Source organism: Cebus imitator, unplaced genomic scaffold, assembly GCF_001604975.1.
Source record: "Cebus imitator isolate Cc_AM_T3 unplaced genomic scaffold, Cebus_imitator-1.0 Scaffold248, whole genome shotgun sequence".
Lineage (NCBI taxonomy): Eukaryota > Metazoa > Chordata > Mammalia > Primates > Cebidae > Cebus > Cebus imitator.
In genome coordinates, this window is record NW_016107563.1 from 1,409,212 (window position 1) to 1,432,546 (window position 23,335).

The 23,335-nt window shown below is 41.1% G+C and overlaps 1 protein-coding gene across 6 annotated transcripts in view; it reads right to left on the reverse strand.

Annotated features, from left to right (window-relative positions):
* The window catches only part of TFAP2B (transcription factor AP-2 beta), a 28,655-nt gene extending 15,454 nt beyond the window's left edge, over positions 1 to 13,201 (reverse strand). For 2 of the 6 annotated variants that reach the window (XR_005195496.1, XM_037727917.1), the window contains exons 1-4: positions 12,894 to 13,200; positions 9,775 to 9,801; positions 8,043 to 8,501; positions 3,271 to 3,331 (exon numbers count right to left, since the gene is read on the reverse strand). Coding sequence is in view for 5 of the 6 variants with exons in the window: in XM_037727917.1 (XP_037583845.1) it covers positions 3,271 to 3,331; positions 8,043 to 8,501; positions 9,775 to 9,801; positions 12,894 to 12,974 (628 nt within the window). In the remaining variant the exon portion in view is untranslated. Of the gene's footprint in view, positions 1 to 3,270; positions 3,332 to 8,042; positions 8,502 to 9,774; positions 10,505 to 12,893 lie in introns of all 6 variants that reach the window. The other 4 variants (XM_037727916.1, XM_037727919.1, XM_037727918.1 and 1 more) reach the window with 4 other exon arrangements.
* Between the last annotated feature and the right edge of the window lie 10,134 nt (positions 13,202 to 23,335).

The following is a 23,335-nucleotide window of genomic DNA, read 5'->3' on the forward strand; positions in this document are numbered from 1 at the left end:
AACTGAAACTAACCAAACAGGATATCCCTAAGACCAATGAAAATGCCCCACAGTCACAACATTTGAACCTTGGATTCTAGCCACACTAGCCTTTCCAAGAAATCCCAGCGTATTTTCTGCTGTCTAACGTGTTAAACAAATTGCATATTGGCCTCTAATTACACCAAAAACTTTCTTCTTAAAGTTTAGGTGAGCCTTTTGTTTTAGTTAAGCTATATGATGGTGGCAGTGATCATTTTATTAGCTGGGTACACCCTCTTTCTCCTCCCAACCCCCCAGATTCCTAATCTTAATGGAACTTAGAGTTAAGAATGATTTTTTAATGTCTCGTTGGATTTTTAGACTGTTAATGTACCGAATCCTTCTCATTATTACTTTATTGATTGCTCAGTGACCAGCCCCCTTCAAATCGTATTAACCACCCTCTGCCGGTTTAGATTAGGAGAGTTTAAAAAGCACCTTTCATTACTCGCCCCCCCTCCACTTCTGCCACGAAGTTGAGACTAGGCAGCTTAATGGGAGCTCTAATGGGGCAGCTAAGAGGAGAGGGGCCACGGTCCCTGCCGATTGCATTAATAGCTCAAAGGGGGCCAATACAGAAAATTAGCCGTAAACGAGCTCTGGAGATCTTCAAATGAAAGAGCCATTTATCACGCTGGCTACCTTCACTCCACTCGTTTGCTCTCTCTACTGGGAACAACTCATTTCCTCTTAACTAAATTACTTCAGAAATGTCAGCTAAGCCCAGATAGCAAACATAACAAGAGAGGGAGCCCATAATCTATGGGTGATACAAACACAGGTGAAAAATTAGACTGGTTACATTTTAGAAGGGGCCTTACCATAGCTGGGGGAAGAGACATAGAGACATGTATCATTTATGCCTAAGTCTTCTAGCTTCATAAACACAGGGGCAGATACCCCCAAGCCTAGACCACTTGCCAGTTTTTCACTAATGAGGTAGGTTTGATTTTTGTTAAAAAATTCTGCCTAAAAGCCCATTAGAAAATATATTAAGAAACTGAGCCTTCTGTCAGGTGTTGAGATTTAGAATATTAAGTTCACAAGACTTTCTCACCTCTTTTACAAAATTAATCTCTTGGAAACATCTCTTATAACTGGGGGGATGGTGACCAAAGATGGGAGACTAGGGTGCAGGGAAGGGGCCAATGAATCCACCACAACTTTAAGTGGCTTACAGTGTGATAGAAAAGTAAATCAGCCTCGTATTCTTATTTTGCCTATGGCTCTCTAAAGAAAAAAAAACATGACTTTAGGATCTTTTCTTAATGTAATAAAGCAAACATGTCAAATATCAAATAATGGAATTGACCTACCATTGTATCATATTCATACCACACCCCCTGAATCAATTAAAGTGACTGGAATGCTACTTAAATATTTTAAGCTGCACATTTTTTAAAAAGCTATACATTCTGGGGGACATAAAATGTACTCTGGTGTTTCCAAAAACAGATTCATCAACTTTAGTCATTATTCTCCTTTTTTTATTCCTGGAGACAACCTTGCACATAAATATTCACATTTCACTGACAAACATATACAAGCTCTGAAACCAAAGCCTCCCACATCTAAGAAAACCTTCAGCTCCGTTTTGCTAGGCAAGCTAAGTTACAAATATTTTTATTGGACTGGCTATTAATAACATTTCTGATTGGTCATCTGTTGGGCATGTTCCACTGCCAGCCCAAATGATGTTGCTAGGATACAGAACACCCAGCTAAGTGGTTCTAGCTTTCCATGAAAAGGGAGGAAGAACTAAAACAAACCGAAAAAGCCAATGAAGAAGCTCCTCCCCCACCCCACCCTAATCATCCAGCAATTAGCTGAAAAAGAAGACCCCAGAGAAAATGAGAAAAGTGAGCTGTCAGTCAGCACAGTTGCAAATCTAAGCACCAAGCCTGAGTATCCTAGCAAACCCAGAAGCAAGCATTAAAAGCTGAAACAATATTGTTTAAAGAAGAGAGAGAGAGAGAGAGGTTTGAAGCAACTATAAAGATAGTTTTACTCCAAACCTTACTATACTTCAGGATATTCATTCGGAAGCCAAATGGTATCATTTCAAGTATAGCTTCCCCCACCCACCTTTCAAAGCTACTCTGCCTGCCTTTGTAAAAGAAGACAATTTAGAATACCTCACCCTCTTTGGAATCCTTATTCCACAACCTTTCTACTAACCCATTTGAGTCTGGATGAATTACTTCCCAAAGCATTTTTTCTTTTAATTGTTTTTGTGAATCTCAAGTGGCTCAAGTGAATCATAAATGATTGAAAACTGGGGATTGTTGACAGTAAACATAGGGACAGGCTTCTCTAGCATCCAAAAGGAAGGGGTTCCAGTATTAAAATTCTGTCTTCAAATGCCAGTTCCTGTGATAATTAAAGATTGTACTGTTTACACATTTAAGCTTCTAAATTTGTGGCATGTGAGTGACAGTTAGGCCTTTCAGCAGCCACACTAATTGCCAGGCATTCTCTCAGTGACTGTCAGAGAAGAGGAGAAAAAATTAAGCAGCTGCAATACGCCCAAAATGAGTTATTGTAATTACATTTAATTAGTTTAATTAGTTAATTATTTTGCTTACAGCTGTACAAGAGACTGCAAACATTTGTTAATATCACATGCCCTTTAACAGTATGGGGTGATTCCACAGTCACACTAAATCATGAATACATATGTAGGAAGATTTAGAAATGTGCATAGGCTGTCTCAGCTTCTCAGGATGCGCATATTTAGCAACACATTTGGCACAATGAAAAAAATAATAAAAGAAATAACTCATAAAACACAGAGAACTGGGAACAAAATGATCACCAAAAAATCAAATACAAAAAGAAGAAAGAGCTATCTCAACAACATAGGGTTTAGCTCAGCCAACTCCAGTTACCACTGAAATAATTACAGCACCTTCTTGAAACCAGTGTTTCCCAGCCACTTCCATACGTGATGATAGCTCAATTATTTAAGATGTATCGAGAATGGCTACCAAATATGCCATAAGAAAAATAGCAATAGTCTCCGTCCCTCTGTCTCACTCATCTGAGTTTGTGTCTGAGGTTTTCACTGTCCCTTGCCCAGTTTCCTTTTTCCCAACATGCCCTTTCCCCTAGTCTGACAGCCATTGTCCTATGATTGTGAGCAAACATTTATGTTTTGTCAAATAATGAATTCCCCCAAAGTGAAAACTCAACATAAAGACGTTAATGCATGAGAAAACTTTGCTTACTTTTTGGGGGAATAATCCATACCTTTTTTAATGACAGACTGGTCCAATAGATTCATGCCGCTGTTATTGGCATCTTCAACTGACTGTGAATATAAAAACATCATGATTCAAGTTGACTGCATATTAAAGAATTGCACAAATAAATCATGTTATTCCAAACTGGAGTTTCTGTTATTTCCACTTATAATAATTCATAAAGGGCAGTTTTATTATTATTACTTCCAAATCGATATAGAAATGAAATGTACTCAAATTGTAAATTCTTCCAATGGAAGAAGAGGAGAAAGGAAACTTTGAGAGACATCTGGGATGCAACATTGATTTAGTTATTATATAAAACATAGATATTACACAGACAGATAAACCTTTATATTATTTGCTCTTATGAATTGTAGAAATTTGGCAACAGCCAACAGATTTTCACCAATATTAGTAAGAGCAATTTCTGTTTTCCATTCTATCCCAGTGCATTTAACCCCAGAGCCATTTTACAAATACGTAATAGTTTACATTATAGGATTTTAATTAAAGTCTGAGCAATTTGGAATGGAATGCAAACAGCAACACATAGGAACATGTTTGCAAGCCTCTAGGACTATACACCCATTACAGTCCATACACATTCCTGTAAGCTATGAGCTTCTTGCTGCACAACGATAATCTCTTGGAGGAACCTGCACAATTTACCCTTCCTCCCAGCCCTGCTGATGCTGCTTCCCAGCAAGGAGCACACCTGTTAGGAAGGTAGTAACTACAGACAAGCAGACACACACAAAGGCCTGGATCCTCCCAGTCAGCACCTAGGTAATCGCAAGGAATGTTCATCTTCTGTGCCACAGTTTCATTCCAGAGAAGGAAACTTTCAACTCTGAGCACTGGCAGCACTTCTGAGAGGAAATAGCTGTTGGAGCAAGTTTCTTACTGTCAGAATACACATGAACAGAGTTCTAGCTGTGCATCCCAGGGTGTCCAAAAGCAGTGGATTCCCTTTCTCTTCCCACCAACAAAATAAATGCTAGGTCTTGGTCTTTCTAAAATCTATAACTACTTTCTTGACCCTTCGAAACCTAAGTTGGGACAAAATTGTCACCCACTCTATAGAGAAGTAAAAAGCAAAGGGCTTGAGAGTGAGGAGGTGTTTTCACAGAACTCACACCCACTCATGCTGCATCCTCAGAGTGTGAGTTCATCACAAAAAAAAGACTGTCTACCCCAAACAAGCAACACTTTAGAAACGAGATGATCTAATCATAGAGGGGGCATGTTAATTTGTTTCTTTTCATTTTTAATACTCACTCTTCTGTTCTCAGAAAGGTGGGCAAAATTGTTATTCTCCATGGGAACTATTTTCTTTGCTGCAACATGTCATGCCCATCTTCAGAAATAGTAAAAAGGTGTTTTAAAAATATTTCATGTAACTTGTTCATAACTCCTCAGAGGACCCTAACACACACAAACACACACGATTCATACCATCCTATGATCACGTGCCCACAGTGGCAATGTGTCTAGGCAGGACAGAAATTTCGCCTGTGCCTGTGGGCGGTCAGACCCTGACTTACACGGGCCTGGACTGGGGAGCTCCCACACCTTACCCTCACGTTTGTACGTAAATATGTATAAACGCCTCATCAGCGACGTGGGGTAGTTGTGGTAGTTAATGAGAAGGCTCTTGTCTGATTTTCTATCTAATTACGGCCGCCTGCTGGGTTTTTGTACAGGATATTCACGCAGCATGCTGGCGCTTAATCGTCACAGGGAGGATCGTAAAGATTTAATTAGGACTGCATGCGGAAGCACAGAAAAACAACTCAGACTCATAATTACTATACTTCTTTAGTTAAAAGTGATACCAGGGGTTGCTTTAAGACACTTGGGTGTGTTTGAGTGTGTGTATGTGTTTGAGGGGGAGTTGATTTAACATCCTTATATGTTTATATTCATGGGTGGTAGAGGGATGGGAGGTAAAATAGCAAAGGTGGGAAGAAGAAAAGAGGTGTACATGGCAACTAAACAAATCTCAAACAAATTTCATTTCTCTCCCTGTCTCTTTGTGTTTTCTTGAGTTTTTAACACTTGTAGCCCAACCACGCACACACACACACACACACACACACACACACACACACACACACACACAATGGGTGAAATGTAGCATACCCAGAACCCAAACAGCGATTTGCTAGTTTAATAGCCCCTGTGAGTAAATTGAAATAGAAATTGACAGGGTTTTATAGTTTCATTTTAAAAAAATATTAGAAGGATTTGGTTAATTAGCTCTTCTCCTTCTCTTCTCTCACGATGGGGGCTGTGGCCCTGAGTGTGTGCGTCTGTGTCACACAACAAAACCCTCGACCCATGGGCCAGGCAGCACCCTCAGGATCTGCCTGCTCCCTGTCTCGGGGGGATCTGGAACACACACGAGGTCCTTAAGATTGGAAGAAGTGACTTTAAGGTCCAGGTCTAGGCACTCTCTGGTCCTTTTAAAGACTGGACCAGTGCAGTCCACCCATTTGGTAGCTGCAGGGAGTGTTGAAATCCCGACCTGCTTGTGTAACTTTAACCCCCGCACTCCAGATCCCTAACTCGGAAGCGGATCCTTCTGTAGTGAGCAGAGGAATTGAAACCTCTGGATTTGAAGCTCTGGTTCTGGAAGCACAACCCCCAATCTCTGTCACCTGCCATCTATCAGTCAACTTCACCCTGGTCTCAGGAGGTCTGTCATCTACGTGGAGACAGAGAGTGTCCTTGTCTTTGCTGTTTTCCCTTTAGGGACAGGAGCGGGGTGTGTACTCTGAGATCCCTAGCACTATAGAGGTTGTCCCAAGAAGGTCCTGCGGGCCTCCCCACAGGTGACAGGATGGGATGAAGCAGGGGAGGAACAGGGCGGGGGGTCAGGTGAGTGAGGAGCTTGCCAGTGCCCCCCCCGCCCCCCCCCAGGGTCTGCTGCCTGCTGTATTTCTCCTTTTGGCTCTCCACCTCTGCGGTTTATATTCCCAACAGCAGCAACTTGGCCCTGCGGTGCTCTGTTTACACAAACACTCTAAATCCTTTCCGACGCTTTGACAAGAGTATTCTCCCAAATGTGCACTGACCTGGTCCTCTTTTTCTCTCAGACTTTGCATTTCACCAAACATAAAAGCTCTCTCAATTCTGTCTTTAAAAACATTTAACTAAAGAAATCTGCTCCTTCTTTTGGGGGAAAAATTCCTGAGTTCCTTCACTGGAGTCACTGGGCATGTAGGGTGGTGGTGACAGCGCCGGCATTGGCATCACCAAGAGTAATGGTGATGAGTTGATCCACTTGCATTATCCAGCACATTGAACCATACTCAGAAAGGTTAATTTAAAAACTGCCCCCCACCCACACATTACCCCAATACATTAAAAAAAAAACTATTAAATACTTCCTTTCTCATATGATATTCCAAAATGAGCAATATCTCTAAACAGGGACAGTCAAGCTCAGCTAAGTCAACAAAACCATCATCACTCTTATTACTATTGGTAAATATAGCCACAGATCAGGTAATTCTGCCTTTTTAAAAAAATAAATAACTGAATTTCTTTTAAAACAATAAACAATCATAGACCACACACAGAATTTAATGCTGTCACATTTTAACTGTTTTAAAATACTTTTTTTCAGCAAGATACAGAATACTCGTGCACCCTTTTGCCTTTCCATTTTATTTTCCTTTGCTTCAGAGTTATGTCAAAGGATGCATAATATATAAAACTATGCCAATGAAACTGAAGTGTCAACTACATACCTGTAAACTACACCTTTTCTGCAGACTAATTAACTTAGGGTGAAAAAGGAGACCTGCTTGGAATCACCCAAACAGCTTTTAGGAATCATTTCTTTGATGTTTCTTTGTTTAGTTTAACCAAGTATTCTCAACCAAATCAGGCTCCATTGTGTAGACTGCAGATGGGATAGTGGGTGGGTAGGGGGAGTGTTTTGAGCCTTTTGTTTTAAGAAATAAACACGTGATGCCTCTCTACTGGGATGATCGCAGTGGGGAAAGAAGAGTGTTAAAAGAGGGGGTGGCCGGGAGGGTGGAGAATATTGCTCTACAGTCATTTAATGCACGACACGTGAAAAGATTTTCCAAAATGGTATCTACTGTCACAGACTCCCAAATTACGGCTTTCTGAGTTTCTCCTTCACATACATTCTATTTCTCAGATGAGGACTGCAATTTTATCTTGGAAAAAACTCTGTAGCTTATGGGACAGTCAAAGCAAGACCTGGCTTAGACGAACACAGCTCATTGTCATGCTTAGCAAAATCTTTGCGAATCCAGCAGGAACCTCTGGAGCATACAGAGGTCCCTGCACCTTCATGCTGGAGCGCTAGCCTCTAGGCACTCAGGTCTTTACCTGCCAAGTCAACAGGACAGCCCCGCTATGGGGTGTGTATGTTGGTAAATGTGGGGGTACCAAGCTTGCTTCCACAAAGCACTAGAGAATATGCAGGAGATAATAGCTGAGGCAGGATAAAAGCATTCGTCTTTATTCTAATAATCTTAAAGTATCAAAACACATACATATTTTTCTTCCTCAAGATTTAATTTCTCATGGTTCGGATTATCATAATTAGACCTCTGGAAATCGCCACTATAGAACCATACATACAGACACACATAAACAGTTCTAAATGACTAAGTCCTGTTCTAAACATGGGAACAAACTCCCCAAAAGGAGACCGAGCTGCCCTCTCCCGCCCCTCCCCTTCCCAAACATTCCTTATTCGTTGTCTTGTTTGTTTGTTTGTTTGTTTGTGGTTACCTGGACATCTTCCATTCCGGGATGGCCGAGGCCGTGCAGCGAGAGGCTGTCACCCATGCCGGCGTCCAGGCCGTGGTGCGCCGAATGCAGCAGCACGTCCGGCCGGCGGACCGAGTGGTAGTCCCTCCGGGGGTCAAGGCCCGAGAGCTGAGGCAAGGCGGCCCGAGGCTGGGGCAAGAGAGAGCCGGCTTCCGAACCCACTTCTTGCCGCTGCCGTTGCCCCCAGGGGTGCTGCTGGGGCTGGTGCAATGGGTTCAGGGAGTAGGGGTCGTTGACATGGGAGTAGGGGTCCTGGCTCTGGTGGTAGGGGAGCGGCTGGTAGGGGGGTGGGAAGTAGGGCGGCTGGAAGTCCGACGACGGGGTGTGGGACAGCGGCGGGGCGCTCGAGTAGGGTCCTTGGGACACCGAACCCAGCTGAGAAAGCCGCGAGCTGTGGCTCGGGACGCCATCGTGCCGGTCCTGGGAGCGGAGAGAGGAAGAGACAGAGAGAGAGAGAGACAGAGAGAGAGAGAGAGAGAGAGAGAGAGAGAGACAGAGAGAGAGAGAGAGAGAGAGAGAGAGAGAGGCAGAGAAAGAGAGTGACAGAGAGGAAGAAAAAAATACAAGTGACAAATGGAGAAGCCCGGCTTTTGTACGCTCTTCCCGGGACACGGGAAGCAAGGATCTGAAACTTAAACCCCCAAGTTGATTCAGAGGGCCACATGATTTCAGCTATTTCAAATCCGAGGCTTGGGGAGAAAATGGGAAAGGCATCACCCACTTAACTATAACATTTTAGCTGCCTTTTGGGGAGTGCAAAGCAGGCAAAAGGCAGGAGTAGGAACAGTGCATATGGAGAGAGATTCTAAATGCCTTAATTAAAATTGTGGGGATCTTACATATGGTGTTTGCTCCTCTGGGTGTTTTTAACTATTTTTTTCTAACTCTTCTAGAGGTCCAAATTACAACAAACAAAACTTCATAGTATTTGCTATCCTGCTCCCCTGATTAAAAACCAACTTCTGCCTTCACTGGCAATGCAGTTAGCTAATCAGGAGCTTTTCACACAACCTGATCATTCCAGGAGCTCCAAGGAATCCGCCGGTCTGAGTTCCCAGTCACTCCTCCCTCCCCAGGAGGAATTAAATAACTTAAATAGTGTTTGATTGAAATGGATCTCATTCCAAATCATATCCTAAGCCCAGGCTGAATTAAGTTGAGTTTTGGTTCACAGGAGTTATTTCTAAGATTGCTTTTCTATATCTAATGCTGTTATACTCCAGGGTGTGAAAATGAAGGACCTAAAGTTGTTGTGGGGGGAAATAAAAGCCCAGACAACTTATTCCTGGTTCTATCTTGAGTGTGAACTAAGTGAAAGAAGAAGGGGGAGGTGTGTATATGAGGGAGGTGGGCTTTGTTTCTCCCTCTCCTCTGTGGAAATACCATGGTAAATTCCCCATGGTTCTTTTTGCAGAAATAGTCACCTAAATTTCCAAACTGCAATGGCAAATGAAAAGTTTTTCTTTTCGGCCTCTCCCCTCCCAGCTGACTCATGGAGCTCAGAGGAGAACACACAATGCAGAGAGAAGCAGCTGCAGCCTCGTCCAATTATGGTGCTAAATTACCAAGCCAAAGGCGCTCAAAGGAGGACAGAGAGAGACAGAGTATGAGACACACACGCAGAGACGCAGAGACACAGAGACAGTGAGAGGAGGGAGCATGCAATTCTGGTAACACGTGAATCCAAACTCACCATGGATGAATAGGTGTGGACTAACATCTGGAAAAAAAAGCCTGGTTACTGCTCAAAATCAAACAATGATTTTTTAAAAAAAATTAAGGAGTCCAGCAGAGAAGCGAGCTGGACACAGGAGCTGAGCTTGAGGTGCTTCCAGGGCAAGCCATCAAAAAAAAAAAAAAAAAAAAAAATACCCCCCCCCACCCCAACAAGATTGGCGATGACTGTCACACACAGACAGACTGTTCATCTGTCTCTTTGCTGTCTTTTTGGCCTCTTTTCTTCTGCCGTTCTTCGGGACTCCAGATGCAGTCCTCTTCCACCCGAAGCTGGGCTCAGACTGCTCGGGCGCCCCTTCCTCCCTCCGCTTGCCTACACCGCCTCATAATAATTGATATTCATGACTATTAATATTACACGAGTACTTTAAAGGGAGAATGGAGGACAAATGGAGCGTGAAGCAGCAGCGAGCGCAGAGCTCCCCTACTATTGTAAATGACGTTCATTCAGTGGAGAATTACTAGATGTAATCAGACGAGGGGGCTGGCAAAGGCAGACTGGGGAAAAAGTTTAGCAGGAAAGAGGCAGAACTTCAATTAACTGTGCCGGAGACACGAGTAAAGCAGCCCTTGCTCCTTTGGACAAGGCAGTGAGGAAAAGCAGAGCTGGGGGCTTGTAAAGAATGGAGGTGTCCTCCTACCTGGAGAGAGATTTTCCTAATCGGAAGAATTGATCTCCCTGGGTGCTTTGTGTGCGGATTAAAAAAACAAAATAAAAAAAATTCATCATTTGGAGGAGAGAGAAAAGAAATTGGTGGGCCTGGTTATTTACAGTGACTTTTGCAGACTTTTACGAAATGTGGAAGATTATGCTCATTTATTAAAGGACAGAGCGAGATGGGGGCTTTTCATCCCTTCTGCAGCCTTTTCCTGTTTAGTGCTCGCACAGTCTGCGATTTTTACCTCAATTTAAAACATACGCCATCAATCTTCAAATACACTAAACTTATCCTTTCCAGGCAAAGCCAGGGGCAACAGAAAACCTTTTGGGATGTTTCAGGAACCCGTTCAACTGGCCTGACTGCCATTTCTGTTAAAGTTCAACCTTAGTCCAGACTTAAATAGGCTCCTTACACCGAGCTGCGGATTGTTTTTTTTGAGCAGAAATTTAGGCGGACAGGAGTACCTGTAATATTCCCTTTCTCTCCCTGTCTCTCTTTCTCTCTCTCTCTCTCTCCCTCCCCCCTTTTCTCTTCTCTCTTCCCTCCTTCCACTACACCCCTCCCTCTTTCTCTCTCCCTCCCTCCTTTCTTCTCTCTCTCCCTTCATTTCCATTTAGCTACCTTACTTTCGGTAAAAAACGAATGTTACCCTGGTTACTTTTTAGAACCCACTGAAATGCCGCTACATATACCTTGAGCTGTTTTCACCATGACCCCATCCCTGCTAATGTCATACCCATTTTGGGCGCTAATATTCTCTAGGACAGTTCTAGCGCCTTCGACTTTACCATTACCCCGCCTGTTCAGGAAAGAAAAGGAGGGCGAACCGAAACAATCCCCACCAGGCGCGTAGGCGCGGCTCTTAGTTACAGTCGATACACAACCGCAAAGAGGAAAGGAAAACCCCGAGCATCATTCAGCAACAAGACGAATCTCTCTCCTCTCTTCTCTCTTTTGCTTTTCTCCCTCTCGTCTCTTCTCCTCTCCCCTCCACACCCGCACATACACACACACACCCCAGCTTTAGGATTCCGGACGGGCAGGAGCTGGGGGCGCCGGGCGCTGCCTGTGGACGCTCGTCGGAGCCCGAGTCCCGCAGGAGCTTGCCGGCTGCTCCCGTGAGTCGCCCACTATCTTAGAATCCTCGAGGGGGCTCCCCGCAAGACTTTCAGGAGTTGTCCGGATCCGGAGGGGCAGCGTGTCTTTCTCGGCGCTTTGGGGAGCCTCTGCGTCCCTCCACCTTTCGTCCTACCCAGCGGCCCGCGCCCGCCGCCCGAGAGTGTGCTGCTCTTCCTCCCTTTTCTCTCCAACTTTTCCTCTTAGCAATCTCCAGGGCCCGCTTCGCCCGCTTCCACTTCCCCTTTTCTAACTCCGCTTCGCCTTTCCTTTCGCCTTTCCGAAGCTTTTCTTTCCTCCCTCGACGTGTCCGCAGAGCCGTCGCTTCCTCCCTTCCTCTGGCAACCACCTTGGGGCTGTCCCTGCCCATTCCGCTTTAGAGCAAGGCTCCACGGGCTCCCCTGTCCCCAGCCTGGCCCTCCGCGTGCTCCGCGCCCCGCCCGGACGCCCACCTCGCCCGCCTCGCCAGAGAGTGGCGGAGCCACCCGGCCTCTGCGTCAGCCCTCGCCCGAGCAGGAAAAGGGCACTGGCGAGCGCGGCCCGGGCCCCGGAGGCGGCCGGCGTCTTCCCGGCTGGGCGCAACTTCTCCTGCCCTGGTAGAGTTGAGCTAGCCTCAGTGCCAGGGACCCGTGCGCACTGAACGTGGGCAGACATTTCCGTGAAAGATGCCCAAACAGGGGGCGGCCGCGATCTCTGTCGGACGCACTGACACTCAAGGAAGCAAAACACAAAACAGAAAATAATAAACTGCTACGGCTCCTTCGATTTTGCTCTATCCATCCATAACTCCATCCGTCTACCTCTTTCTCGCTAATTCTCTGTCCTTTACTTGGATCCATTTGTATCAATTTTAGAAATTTTATTGAAAATAAAAATTAAAAGCCCGAGTCTGTTACAAATGAGGCTTGAAAACCCAATTTTCTTCCACACTCAAAACGAGGAAAGCCCCTGCCTTTATCAGAATCTCGATTTTCTCTGACAGCGTGCCCACATTCAGTAGCACCACATTCCCCATCAGACCTTAAAAAGGTGAGGTGGGGTGGGGGGAGGCGACGAAAAGAGAAAGAAAAATAAATTTTAAAACTCCTAAATTAAAGTTGCCAGATTTCAACCTTGAAGTCCTTTTTCGAATAGCGAAGTCTCCCCAAGCCAGCTTTTCTAAAAGTTAAAGAAAGCTGAGAAAACCGACTGGAAATCTACAAGTAAATAGCTTAAAAATATATATCAGTTGGGGTCTCAAGAAGCTCAAATTCTCTATCTGCAAAGCTCTAAGATGCATCTGGGGGTGTCGGCTCACCTCATAGATATCTTCGTACTTGACATTCTCCACGAGCTTCCAGAGCATGATGGCAGCCTGGTCTCTAGGAGGTGAGTGCATTCATGTGAGGAGCAGATGTCTGGCTTCTCAGGACTCCGCTGTCTGTAATGATCCATCTATAATTGGAAATGGGGGATACACACCAAATCCGACGCTCCTCTCCCATCGCAACTTATATCTGTTGTCTCAAACAATAGGCTGGACAAGTAAGCCTCAGCAAAGAGAAAAAACATTATTGCACATACAGGAGTTAGATGCAACCCACAGACATATATATTATAAAAATTATACACCCGTATTTATACCCAGACACCCACATATAGTTATATAAGCACCTTTGGGTCACATAGTCTGCAGACTCCAAATGTGCATTGGAGTTGTTCAGGGTGATTAATATAATAGGTACATTTAAAAACCTCTATATTGAAAATGACAAATCATTGTAGCCACTAACTGAAGTCTTTGCAATTCATAATGAGAAACCAGGGGCCGTCAGTCCCCTATTTTCTATGTAGATTTTTAAAGGGGGACCATTACTAAGATTTTTAAACACAAAAGCTCCTTCCTATTCGTGTATGTTCCATAGAAGAGTATTTTGAAAGGCTGGATATGGGAGATTTTAAGGACTATCTCTCTGTGTTGATAGCTACATAACTTTTTTTTTTTTTTAACTTTATCTCTGTCACCGTAGAACAAAAAAGCTAGCCACCATTGGCGACCATTTCTAATATTTTCTGGTTATTTTGCCTAAAACCTTTGGAAACTTAACTACACCTCAGTTTGTGCTGCTTGTTATTTTGATGTTGTTTGTGTGCATTTTCAACGGATTCCATGCACCATTCCTCTTGGCTGGAGTCTCCATTTTATCAAGTTTTTTCAGATGTTGAAAGCAACATAGGCACACATTCACACAAGGTTAATTTTGAACCTTCTTTGCAGAGGCAAAGGACATTTGCATCTGTTGTGTATGACTTGTAAGTGGTTTTAATCATGGAGAGTCAAGAAATGGCCACCTGAATCTTTGAGAAGGTTTAAGCAGATTGTCTTCAAAGAGATAGAAATATTTTAGGGCATGTGGAGTTTGTTTGTTTTTTTGTTGTTGTTGTTTTTTTTTTTTGGTATATTTTTCTTAATAAGGTGATTCATATAGTTTTCTAAAAACATCATCAGCAACAAGCACAATATTAAACCGACTTCAAAAATGAATACCTTTTAAGGCACAGGGCTTCTGAATTTTATCATAAAATCAATACTCATTTGTTCCCCCTTTTCCCACCCCCTCTGTTTTTCTACTCCCTTTCAGGGTGCGGAAGTCTCCTCACAGCCGGAACAGACGCCCAGAAGAGGATCTCTGCCCCTGGGACAGAAGAGAAATAAATGCCAGGAGGGACCGAGGAGGGATGGGGCAATTTAGGGTGGAAGTTATTAAACCTGGTAAGAGTGAATCTGCAAAGGGTGATTGTCTTTAAATCCAAGACTGCTGTGTGCTGTTCTGTGCGAGCAGGAATGGACGCTCTTTGAGCAGAGGGCTCCGGACAACCGCGTTGGACGTCGATTAGATCAAAACCAAGGAGACCCTTCATGAAGTGCAGAATGAACAGTTCTGCAGATTTTTAATTTAATTTTTAAAGATAAGCCCAATGAAAAGAACACAAAGAAGGTGCTTCAGAAGGAACTTCAGAAATAAACCCTTTATTTCCGGTTCTAATTTATTTTTTGTTTTGCCTTTCCTTTTCTCTTCTTCCTCTTTCTTGTTTTCCTTTTTCTTTCCTTAATTTCCCTTTTCCTTTCTTCCTTTTTCTCTCCATTCCTTTCCTCTCCTTTCAATATTAACCTTAAATCATACAGAATCTATACAGGTTTTTTCCCTAAGAGCATCAGCAAAGATTTTCTTCTGTGCCCCCAGAGCTAGTTAGGAGATAGGAAGGCATTCTTCCTAATCTTATTGTGTGATGGGACTTGAAACGGGTTCCACACCCCCTGACTCCTAGAACTAAAATCAGTGCCAGATCAATACTCTGAAAGATAAATATTATAGACTTGGAAATTCAGATTCTCCAGACGAAAGACATTTAATTAATGGAAATAATTGTTTTCTCCCTTTCAAATCAATAACTCTCTCATCTTTATTGCCTAAAGATCATTGTAACACAAAATGCATTTGGAAAAATCTTACTTTTTTTCTCCAAATGCTTTTAACACCTTTTAATCTCTTTTTGGTATATTACTGCCTAGTCTAAAATAAATAAACTCTGAGGTTTAGCAAAATAAAACCTGCAAGAGATTTTTATATACAAATTTAATATATATATATATATATATATACAATACATGATGTTAGTATAACTATTTTGTAGGCTTATATATGAATAATTTCACACTTTTCATATGTAATTTTATTTTATGCTCGTATTAGGTATTTTTTAAAGTGGAAATATCTTGAGAGATTTGGTTAAAATTTAAGTTCTTTAGGAAACCTAAAAAATAAATCTGGTATCATTAAGAATTAGGAATAAACCTAAAAATATACATATAGAGAAATACCTTCAAAATACATAGCGATAATTAAAACCGTAGTTAATTTCTTAACGTGGGCGTTATTCGAAAAATCCTAGAAATTGCAAGGTAAACCGTTCCCATGAAGAGTTCCCTGTCATTGAACGGGCAACAGCGCCCTCTGTCGGAATTTTGTAGAAGCAAACCCTGCAAGGCCCCTGGATTTCTTTTTCGGCAAAGGTTTCTTTCCGTTCTTGAAAACCTGTTATTGAGAGGAACACTTTGAAAGTTCACTTTTTATGATATTTACTAATTTTAGAAACAATTTTCTCAGCATATGAAAAGTTCAAACGCCTCCAGAAAGGCACAATAAGAACTCATCCACTACGGAGAAAATTTTTCTCGACTTGAACCTGCCTCTCTTGCTTTTTGTTAGAAAAAGATTCCCGTAAGAACTCAATAAATGGAAACACAAAGACAAAACAAACTCTGGATTCGAAAGGGAATAAACGAGTAAAATATGCGTTTTCATAGTTATTTTGTCTTGCCCTATGCCCATACTTCTTTTTCAGGATACGCACATGCTCCCCTAGGTGGAACAGCGCTTGAGACATCCCAGATAGTTAACACTCGTGCTTTCCTCTATCATGTATGTTTATTTCAGTTTAAAACAGCAAAGAAAAGAGTTATTCATACCCTCTTTTTTTAGCCTCATATAGAGGAAATATTATTCAGTAAGTGTCGGAGTCTATAATTAAAAGCAAATGCACCCAGCGTGAAGCCCTCTGCTGGTGATTTTCGAAGTAGGTTTAGGATTTTTTTTTTTTTTTTAATGTAACAGAAAAATATCATTATTAAAGCAAAGTCAACTAGGAGCATTTTCATGTCTTCTTTCATCGTTCTTCTAAAAATCTAATTATGAAGTATCTAAATGTATTTGGTTTTCTTCCTTCCACTAACCTTCACCTTTGCACCTGTGGGTTAAGACTTCATGAGTTACTTTCCTATGCAAATGCCCGCTGTACCACCTTTTCTTTTTCCATTACACAATCTCCCTGGGTTTCCCTTTTCCATCACCTAACATACAAAAATAAGAAAGTTAGAAAAGTCAAGAATTAGAATTATTGTGTCAAGTTTGCAACCTAGCCTTTCTCATTCTAAGTGGTATGGCAAGCTACTTAATAGCCTGAGGTTCAGTCACTGAACTACAAAATGGAAATGATTGTGAAAGTTTATTAAAATAATATCTGTGGGATAATATATGTGGTACTGTTTTTTCAAAAACAATTTAACTTCTTATCATTGTCTCAAAACACTTAGCTGGGGGTCCAGAAAGCGGAGGCTTCTAACAGCTAGGGATTTGCAGTAAGCTCCTGGTTAGAAAGTGGAGGTGGGAAACCCAACATAGGTCTTCAGAATATGTATTCAGCACTTTGCCCACAGTCTCATGATGCTGTCTTCCTTCTTTTCTTCTGAAGTTAAGAAGACAGTATTTTTGGATCATTGAGTATTTCCCGGGTTATTTTTATAGTCCTGGATTTATAAATAGGCAAAGGAAAGAAGAAATGAAGGAAACACTGTCTTAATTCAGCATCCTCAGATATTGCCCCACCTCTTACCCATCAGAAGCATTATTGTCCACTGAGTTGAATAATAAGACATGACATCCATATAACAGATCTTGATAAGTTAAAAAAGCTAAAACATGACAGCTCCATTTTTTTATTGTTGCAGTCTGGCTACTTATTTTCCTACCATGTTTCTATCTTGAAACTTTCTGGTGAGTATGTTTTTTGGAAAGATTCGATATGTTTTTATTATCAATTTGGAAAATAAATACTGTTAAATGTCTAAAACTACAATTTAAGCACCTGCTTTCAGATTTCTAGGACTTTGATACCATATAGGTTTCAGTGACTTGCTATGAGGAAGCAAAATAGAAGGGACTAATGTTTGCACAAAAGTGTTTTTAAAAAATGAAATGTAGGTGGGGTTATCTTTAGATTGACTCTTCATAATTATCCAGATTGAGGCAAGCTCTAAAAGTTTTTTTTCTTACTTTAATAATAATATTTAATTGATGGTACATTTGTAAATTTGTAAAAGATACTGAGTTGAAATCACTTGTGAGAATAAAAAATAGCTGTAACTGTTAAAACTCCTTTTTTCTCTGGGACTTTTGAGAAGCAATAGTAATTTTATTATATATTTTAGATGTGCTGAAGCTCTTAATCTTTTCTGTTTAACTGTGGGGGCATGAAGTGGCCAACGGGACAGTTTTGAAATTTCTATCTCTTGGAGATAAAGAGGTTAAAGAACGGAAGAAGAGGGGCTGAAGTAAATGATGCAAACAGCCACACAACAATTGTTTTCAACACCAATGGGTATTTCACTTACAAAATGTGAGAGGTGTGTGTCTCCTCTGCCATGACTAATGCAGGAGGACAGGTATTTTCATCATTGTGGATGTTTTCCATATTATTGCTTTAAGAAGGAGCAATCTTGAAGGGTGAGAATGATAAACAATTTGGTTTCAAAATGCAACCAGTAGACCAGTACACATCTGTGAGAAAAAAAAAAAATTTGCAAATAAAGACTTTGAAAGATGTAGAGCAGAAACATAACCTTTAAAGCATGAATAAACACATACAATGTATAGCATCAGAGCTGAAGTGTCTCATAAGTGCAAGGGACATCTGGGAAGAAATTAGCATTATATTGGAACTATGTCCTAAAATTCACAATTTGCATTTTAATAAAAATAGGGAATGATCTTCATTTTATGCCTCTTTTTTATTTCTTTAACATAAGATGATTTTTTCACTTACCAGTTGTGTTCTCTTGGGCAAGTGATTTGACCTTTCCAGTCTCAATTTTCTCATCAATAAAATGAGGAGAATTTGGCCAGACACGGTGGCTCACGCCTGCAATCCCAGCACTTTGGGAGGCAGGGGCGGGTGGATCACTTGAGGTCAGGAATTCAAGACTAGCCTGGCCAACATGGTGAAACCCCATCTCTACTAAAAATACAAAATTACCCAGGCATGGTAGCACACGCCTGTAATCCCAGTTACTTGGGAGGCTGAGGCAGGAGAATCTCTTGAACCTAGGAGGTGGAGTTGCAATGAGCTGAGACCATGCCACTGCACTCCAGCCTAGGTGACAAGAGTGAAACTTGGTCTCAAAAATTTTTTTTTAAAATTAAAAAAGGAGAATTTAGTAGGTGGTGTTCAAACCTCTTCCTTAGAAATGTACATTATGAAACTTAAAAGTATCAAGTAGTAATTAATGAACATTTTTATTTTAAATATTACTTTTTGAGACAGGATCTCACTCTGTTATCCAGGCTGGAGTGTAGTAGCATGATCATATGAACACTGCAGCATCACCCTCCTGGGTTCAAGCAATCTTCCTACCTCATCCTTCCCAGTAACTGGACTACAGGTGCATGCCACCACACCTAGCTAGGTTTTATTTTTGTAGAAACAAGATCTTGCTATGTTGCCTGGGCCAGTCTTGAAGTCTTGGCCTTAAGCAGTCCTACCTCAGTTTCCCAAAGCACTGAGATTACAGATGTGAGCCACTGGGACCAGCCAAAAAAATTTAAATAAAAGTGTTCTTTCTGATCATGTTGCAGCAAATCTCACTTTTCTGAAACCCTCTGTGAGAGAGTTTAGAATAACTAGCCCCAATCTTTTGATAAATGCTAATCACAAACATTTTTTAGGAATATGATTTAGAAGAAAGCAAACAAGGAAAGGATAAGAAAATAATGTATTAATTTGTTCAGGCTGCTATAAAAAAACACCTTCCAGCTGTGGCAGGAAGCAAGATAACCATTTGTTCCTATTAATTATGCTGTCATTAGGACAGAATATAAGACAGTTTTAAATTCTTAATCTTATGTGTTGTGTTTCTGATCATGTTCTCTCTTTCTCTCCTTTTTTTTTGTTTGCAATTAAAATAAGTTCTTATGTATGGCCAAAAAGAATACCTTAAAATGGGTAATTTATAAACAGCATCATTTTGTTGCTCAGTTCTGGAGGTTGGGAAGACCAAGATCAGTGAACCAGTAGATTGAGTGTTTGATAAGGACCTGCTTCAGTAGATAGTGACTTCTATGTGTCTTCACATGATGGAAAGGCAAAAGGAACAAACAAGCTCTCTCAGGCTTCTTCTTCTTTTTTTGTTTTTTAGACGGAGTCTCACTCTGTCACCCAGGCTGGAGTGCAGTGACGTGATCTCACTTCACTGCAAACTCCACCTCCCGGATTCAAGTTATTCTCCTGCCTCAGCCACCCTGAGTAGCTGGGACTACAGGTACTGCCACTACGACTAGCTATTTTTTTTGCATTTTTTTTAGTAGAGTCAGGTTTTCTCCATGTTAGCCAGGTTGGTCTCGAACTCCCGACCTTAGGTGATCTGCCTGCCTTGGTGTCCCAAAGTGTTGGAATTATAGGCATGAGCCACTGCTCCTGGCCCTCAGGCTTCTTTTATAAGGGCATTAATCTCATTCACCAGGACTCTGCCCTCTTGACCTTGTCACCTCCCAAAGGCCTCATATCTTAATGCCAACACATTAAGAGTTGGATTTCAGCATACAAATTCTGGAGGGACACAAACATTCAGACTGTTGATATAGCTTGAGGGAAAATAATTTTATTTTAATAGCTAGTACTTAATAGCACTTTGAAAAAGTCAAGGATGTATGTCTACAAGAATTACATCTAAAGCACTAAAAGAATTTGCAGTTACAATCTTGAAATTATGGTTAGTAATCTTTGATAAAGTATGCAGAGTGGAACAAATGTCCAATAGCAAAGGCTGGAAAACATTTCATTCTTCAGAAAGGGCAATACTAAGGCTGGGCTCAGTGTCTCACGCCTATAATTCCAGCACTATGGGAGGCTGAGGCAAGCAAATCACCTAAGGTCAGGCATTCGAGACCAGCTAGGCCAACATGGTGAAACCCTGTCTCTTCTAAAAATACAAAAATTAGTCAAGTGAGGTGGTGCATGCCTGTAATTCCAGCCACTTGGGAGCCTGAGGCATGAGGGTAGCTCAAACCCAACAGGTGGAGGTTGCAGTGAGCCAAGATTATGCCACTGAACTCCAGCCTGGGTGACAAAGTGAGTCTCAATCTAAAAAAACAAAAAGGGTGATAAAAGGATAATACTAGATGGATACTAGAAAGTGCAGATTGGGAATCATGCTATTGTTTCCCCAAAACATGATAGTTTAGTTTGTCAAAGTGCAGTTCATCAATTATGTAAGGGAATGAAGAAATCTCTTAGAACTAGCATGGATTCAAGAAGAACAGAACATTCCATATGTTCTCATTTTCTTTTGCTAAAAATTTACTAGACTGAATATTGGAGACACAGTGTATCTGGAGCTCATGAAGATATTCCAAAGGTTTTGCATTGGCTCCCTTATTTGGGCTGACTGATGTTATGGTATTTGGAGACAGTCTTGCCTTTTGATGAAGGATATGAGCTGTAGAGACGGACAGATATGTGTGAATTCCAGATCTGCTACTTACTTTCTTGGACATTAAAAAAATTACCTAACCCCCTGAGCCTCAATTGCTTTGTATGATACATATTTCCTTATTAAACATACTTCCTACATGAAATAGGTGCATGGCAATACCATTGCATGGGAATGGTCATGATTATTAATTATGATAATATATAAAAAATGCTTATCATGACCTCTAGTATAAGGAAACCACTCAATATGCTGTATCTACTGTTTCCATCTCAGATTTGCAGTTATTTGAATAATTATCTCCCAAAGAGATAATTGATTAATAAAAGCCAATAGTTTGGCACAGGACTTTGTCCTTAGTCTTATTCTTTCACATTAAAAAAAAATAGACTTGGAAGAATAATTATAAGACATGTTAGTTACTTTTTAGGTGCTAACCATCGGGGAAAATAGTATACTGGAATACAAATGAGGATTCACAAATATTTTAACAGGCAGATACTCTGGAACAAATCCCGTAAGCTGTAATTTAGCAAAGATAAAAGTAACAAAAATATGAGCAAGAAGTGGGGGCCTCAGAGACTGACAGAGGAAGACATGAAAATATCCACAGTTCCTTTACCAATCAGGGTCCTTACGGTTTCTGGACTGTAGTAAACACATCAGCATTATGCCCAACAACTTACTGAAACTGACAAATCTATAGAGTAACTGAAATTCCAGGTTGCATTACTAAACCTGGTTTAAGTGCAGAGAAGTTGCAATCCTACAGTTTTTCATGTGGGTAAAACTGCATTTCAGGACTTGTGTCCAATTGGGGTGGCTCACTCTATGACTATCACTGGTAAACTAAAATGTCTCAGAAAGCAATCAGTCTAGGTATAGTGGCTGTAATCTCAGCACTTTGGGAGGTTGAGGCAGGAGCATTGCTTGAGCCCAGGAGTTCAAGGCCAGCCTAGGCAACATAGTCACACTTTGTTTTTACAAAAAGTAAAGAAAACTTAGCTGGTGTGGTGGCCTGTGCCTGTAGTCCCAACTACTCAGCGGGCTGAGCCTGAAGGATCACTTGAGCTCAAGAGAGGGAGGTTGCAGTGAGTCAAAACTGCACCATTGCGCTCCAGCCTGGGTGACAGGATAAGACCCTGTATCAAAACAAAAACAAGAAAGCAATCAGATTAAAGAAAGTCCTGAAAATCATGCTAAGGGAGAAAGAGTTGAGAAAACTAAATTTTTATACTAACACAGAGAAAACTGGGAATGTGAATGCTGTCTTTCAATATTTGATAATGGTCTTGGGGAAGGAAAATTAGACTGAGGGAAAAGTTGGCATTTGTCTTGTTCCCTGCTATATTGCCAATGTATAGCAAAGTGGCTGGCTTAAATGTGCTCAAAGCATTTTAGGCAAAATAATTCTGATTTGCTCTATAGATGCAGGATAAGATCAATAGAGGGATGCTACTAGGAGGCAGATCTAACTCAGTATGAGAAAAAAATTCTAAAAATTTCAAGCACTAAAAAAGGCAACTTTGACTATGGTAAACCGTCAGTCACCATAGGATGCAGACAGAGCCTGTAAGACCTCAGTGTAGAATGGAGTAATGCTAGAGCAGGAGGTCTATCTATAAAACACTGGACAGCAGGTCCTTTGCAACACCAAGATGTTAGGATTCTACTACAGGTGCTCAGCTTGATATTGCATTGTGAGTTCAGCAGATTAATCATTGTAAAGGACTGGCATTGAGAAATATATGTAGAAGATTCCATTATTTACGCATCTGTAAAAGTATTATCTGGTTGGGGAATTGTACACATTTACTGAGCCCATATTTCCATGTAATGCATATGTTATCTGATTTCTATTAGTAGAAACAACATCACAGTAATTATACTCAATAGCTTCATTGGTCTGTCAGTCTCTGATAGTTTTACTTTTGTCATTATCACTTTTTTCCATATTTAATAGGATTTATGTGGGTGGCTTTATAGAATGAAGAAGAGCAAATTTATTTATTTAGGGTATGGATGACAGGCCTTTCAGGCTTTTATTTGCAATAATTTTGGGGAAACATTTGTTTGATCCCTAAAAGAAATAAAAGCTTTACAGAACATTTCTCCAATGAACACACTCAAAGCCAGGCTGTCTTTGAGGAAGTTTCAAAAACCTTTAAGTGATTTAAATAAGCACACAAGTAAAGAGAAGCAATCCTTTCCAAGTCCCTCCTTAGTTGCAAAGGAATGCAAAAACTCTTTATAAAACTTTCACTAGTATTTGTAAAGAAAGTATGAAGAATGCTCTTTTCCTGCTGTATTATAAAATATTTTCATTAACCCCATCATCACAACCTAAATTAAATTTAAAAAATATTTTAAGACCCAACTAAACATGAGCAGTCAGTTTGTCATTCTCTTTCTTACTGGTTGTCTTGATAATTTCG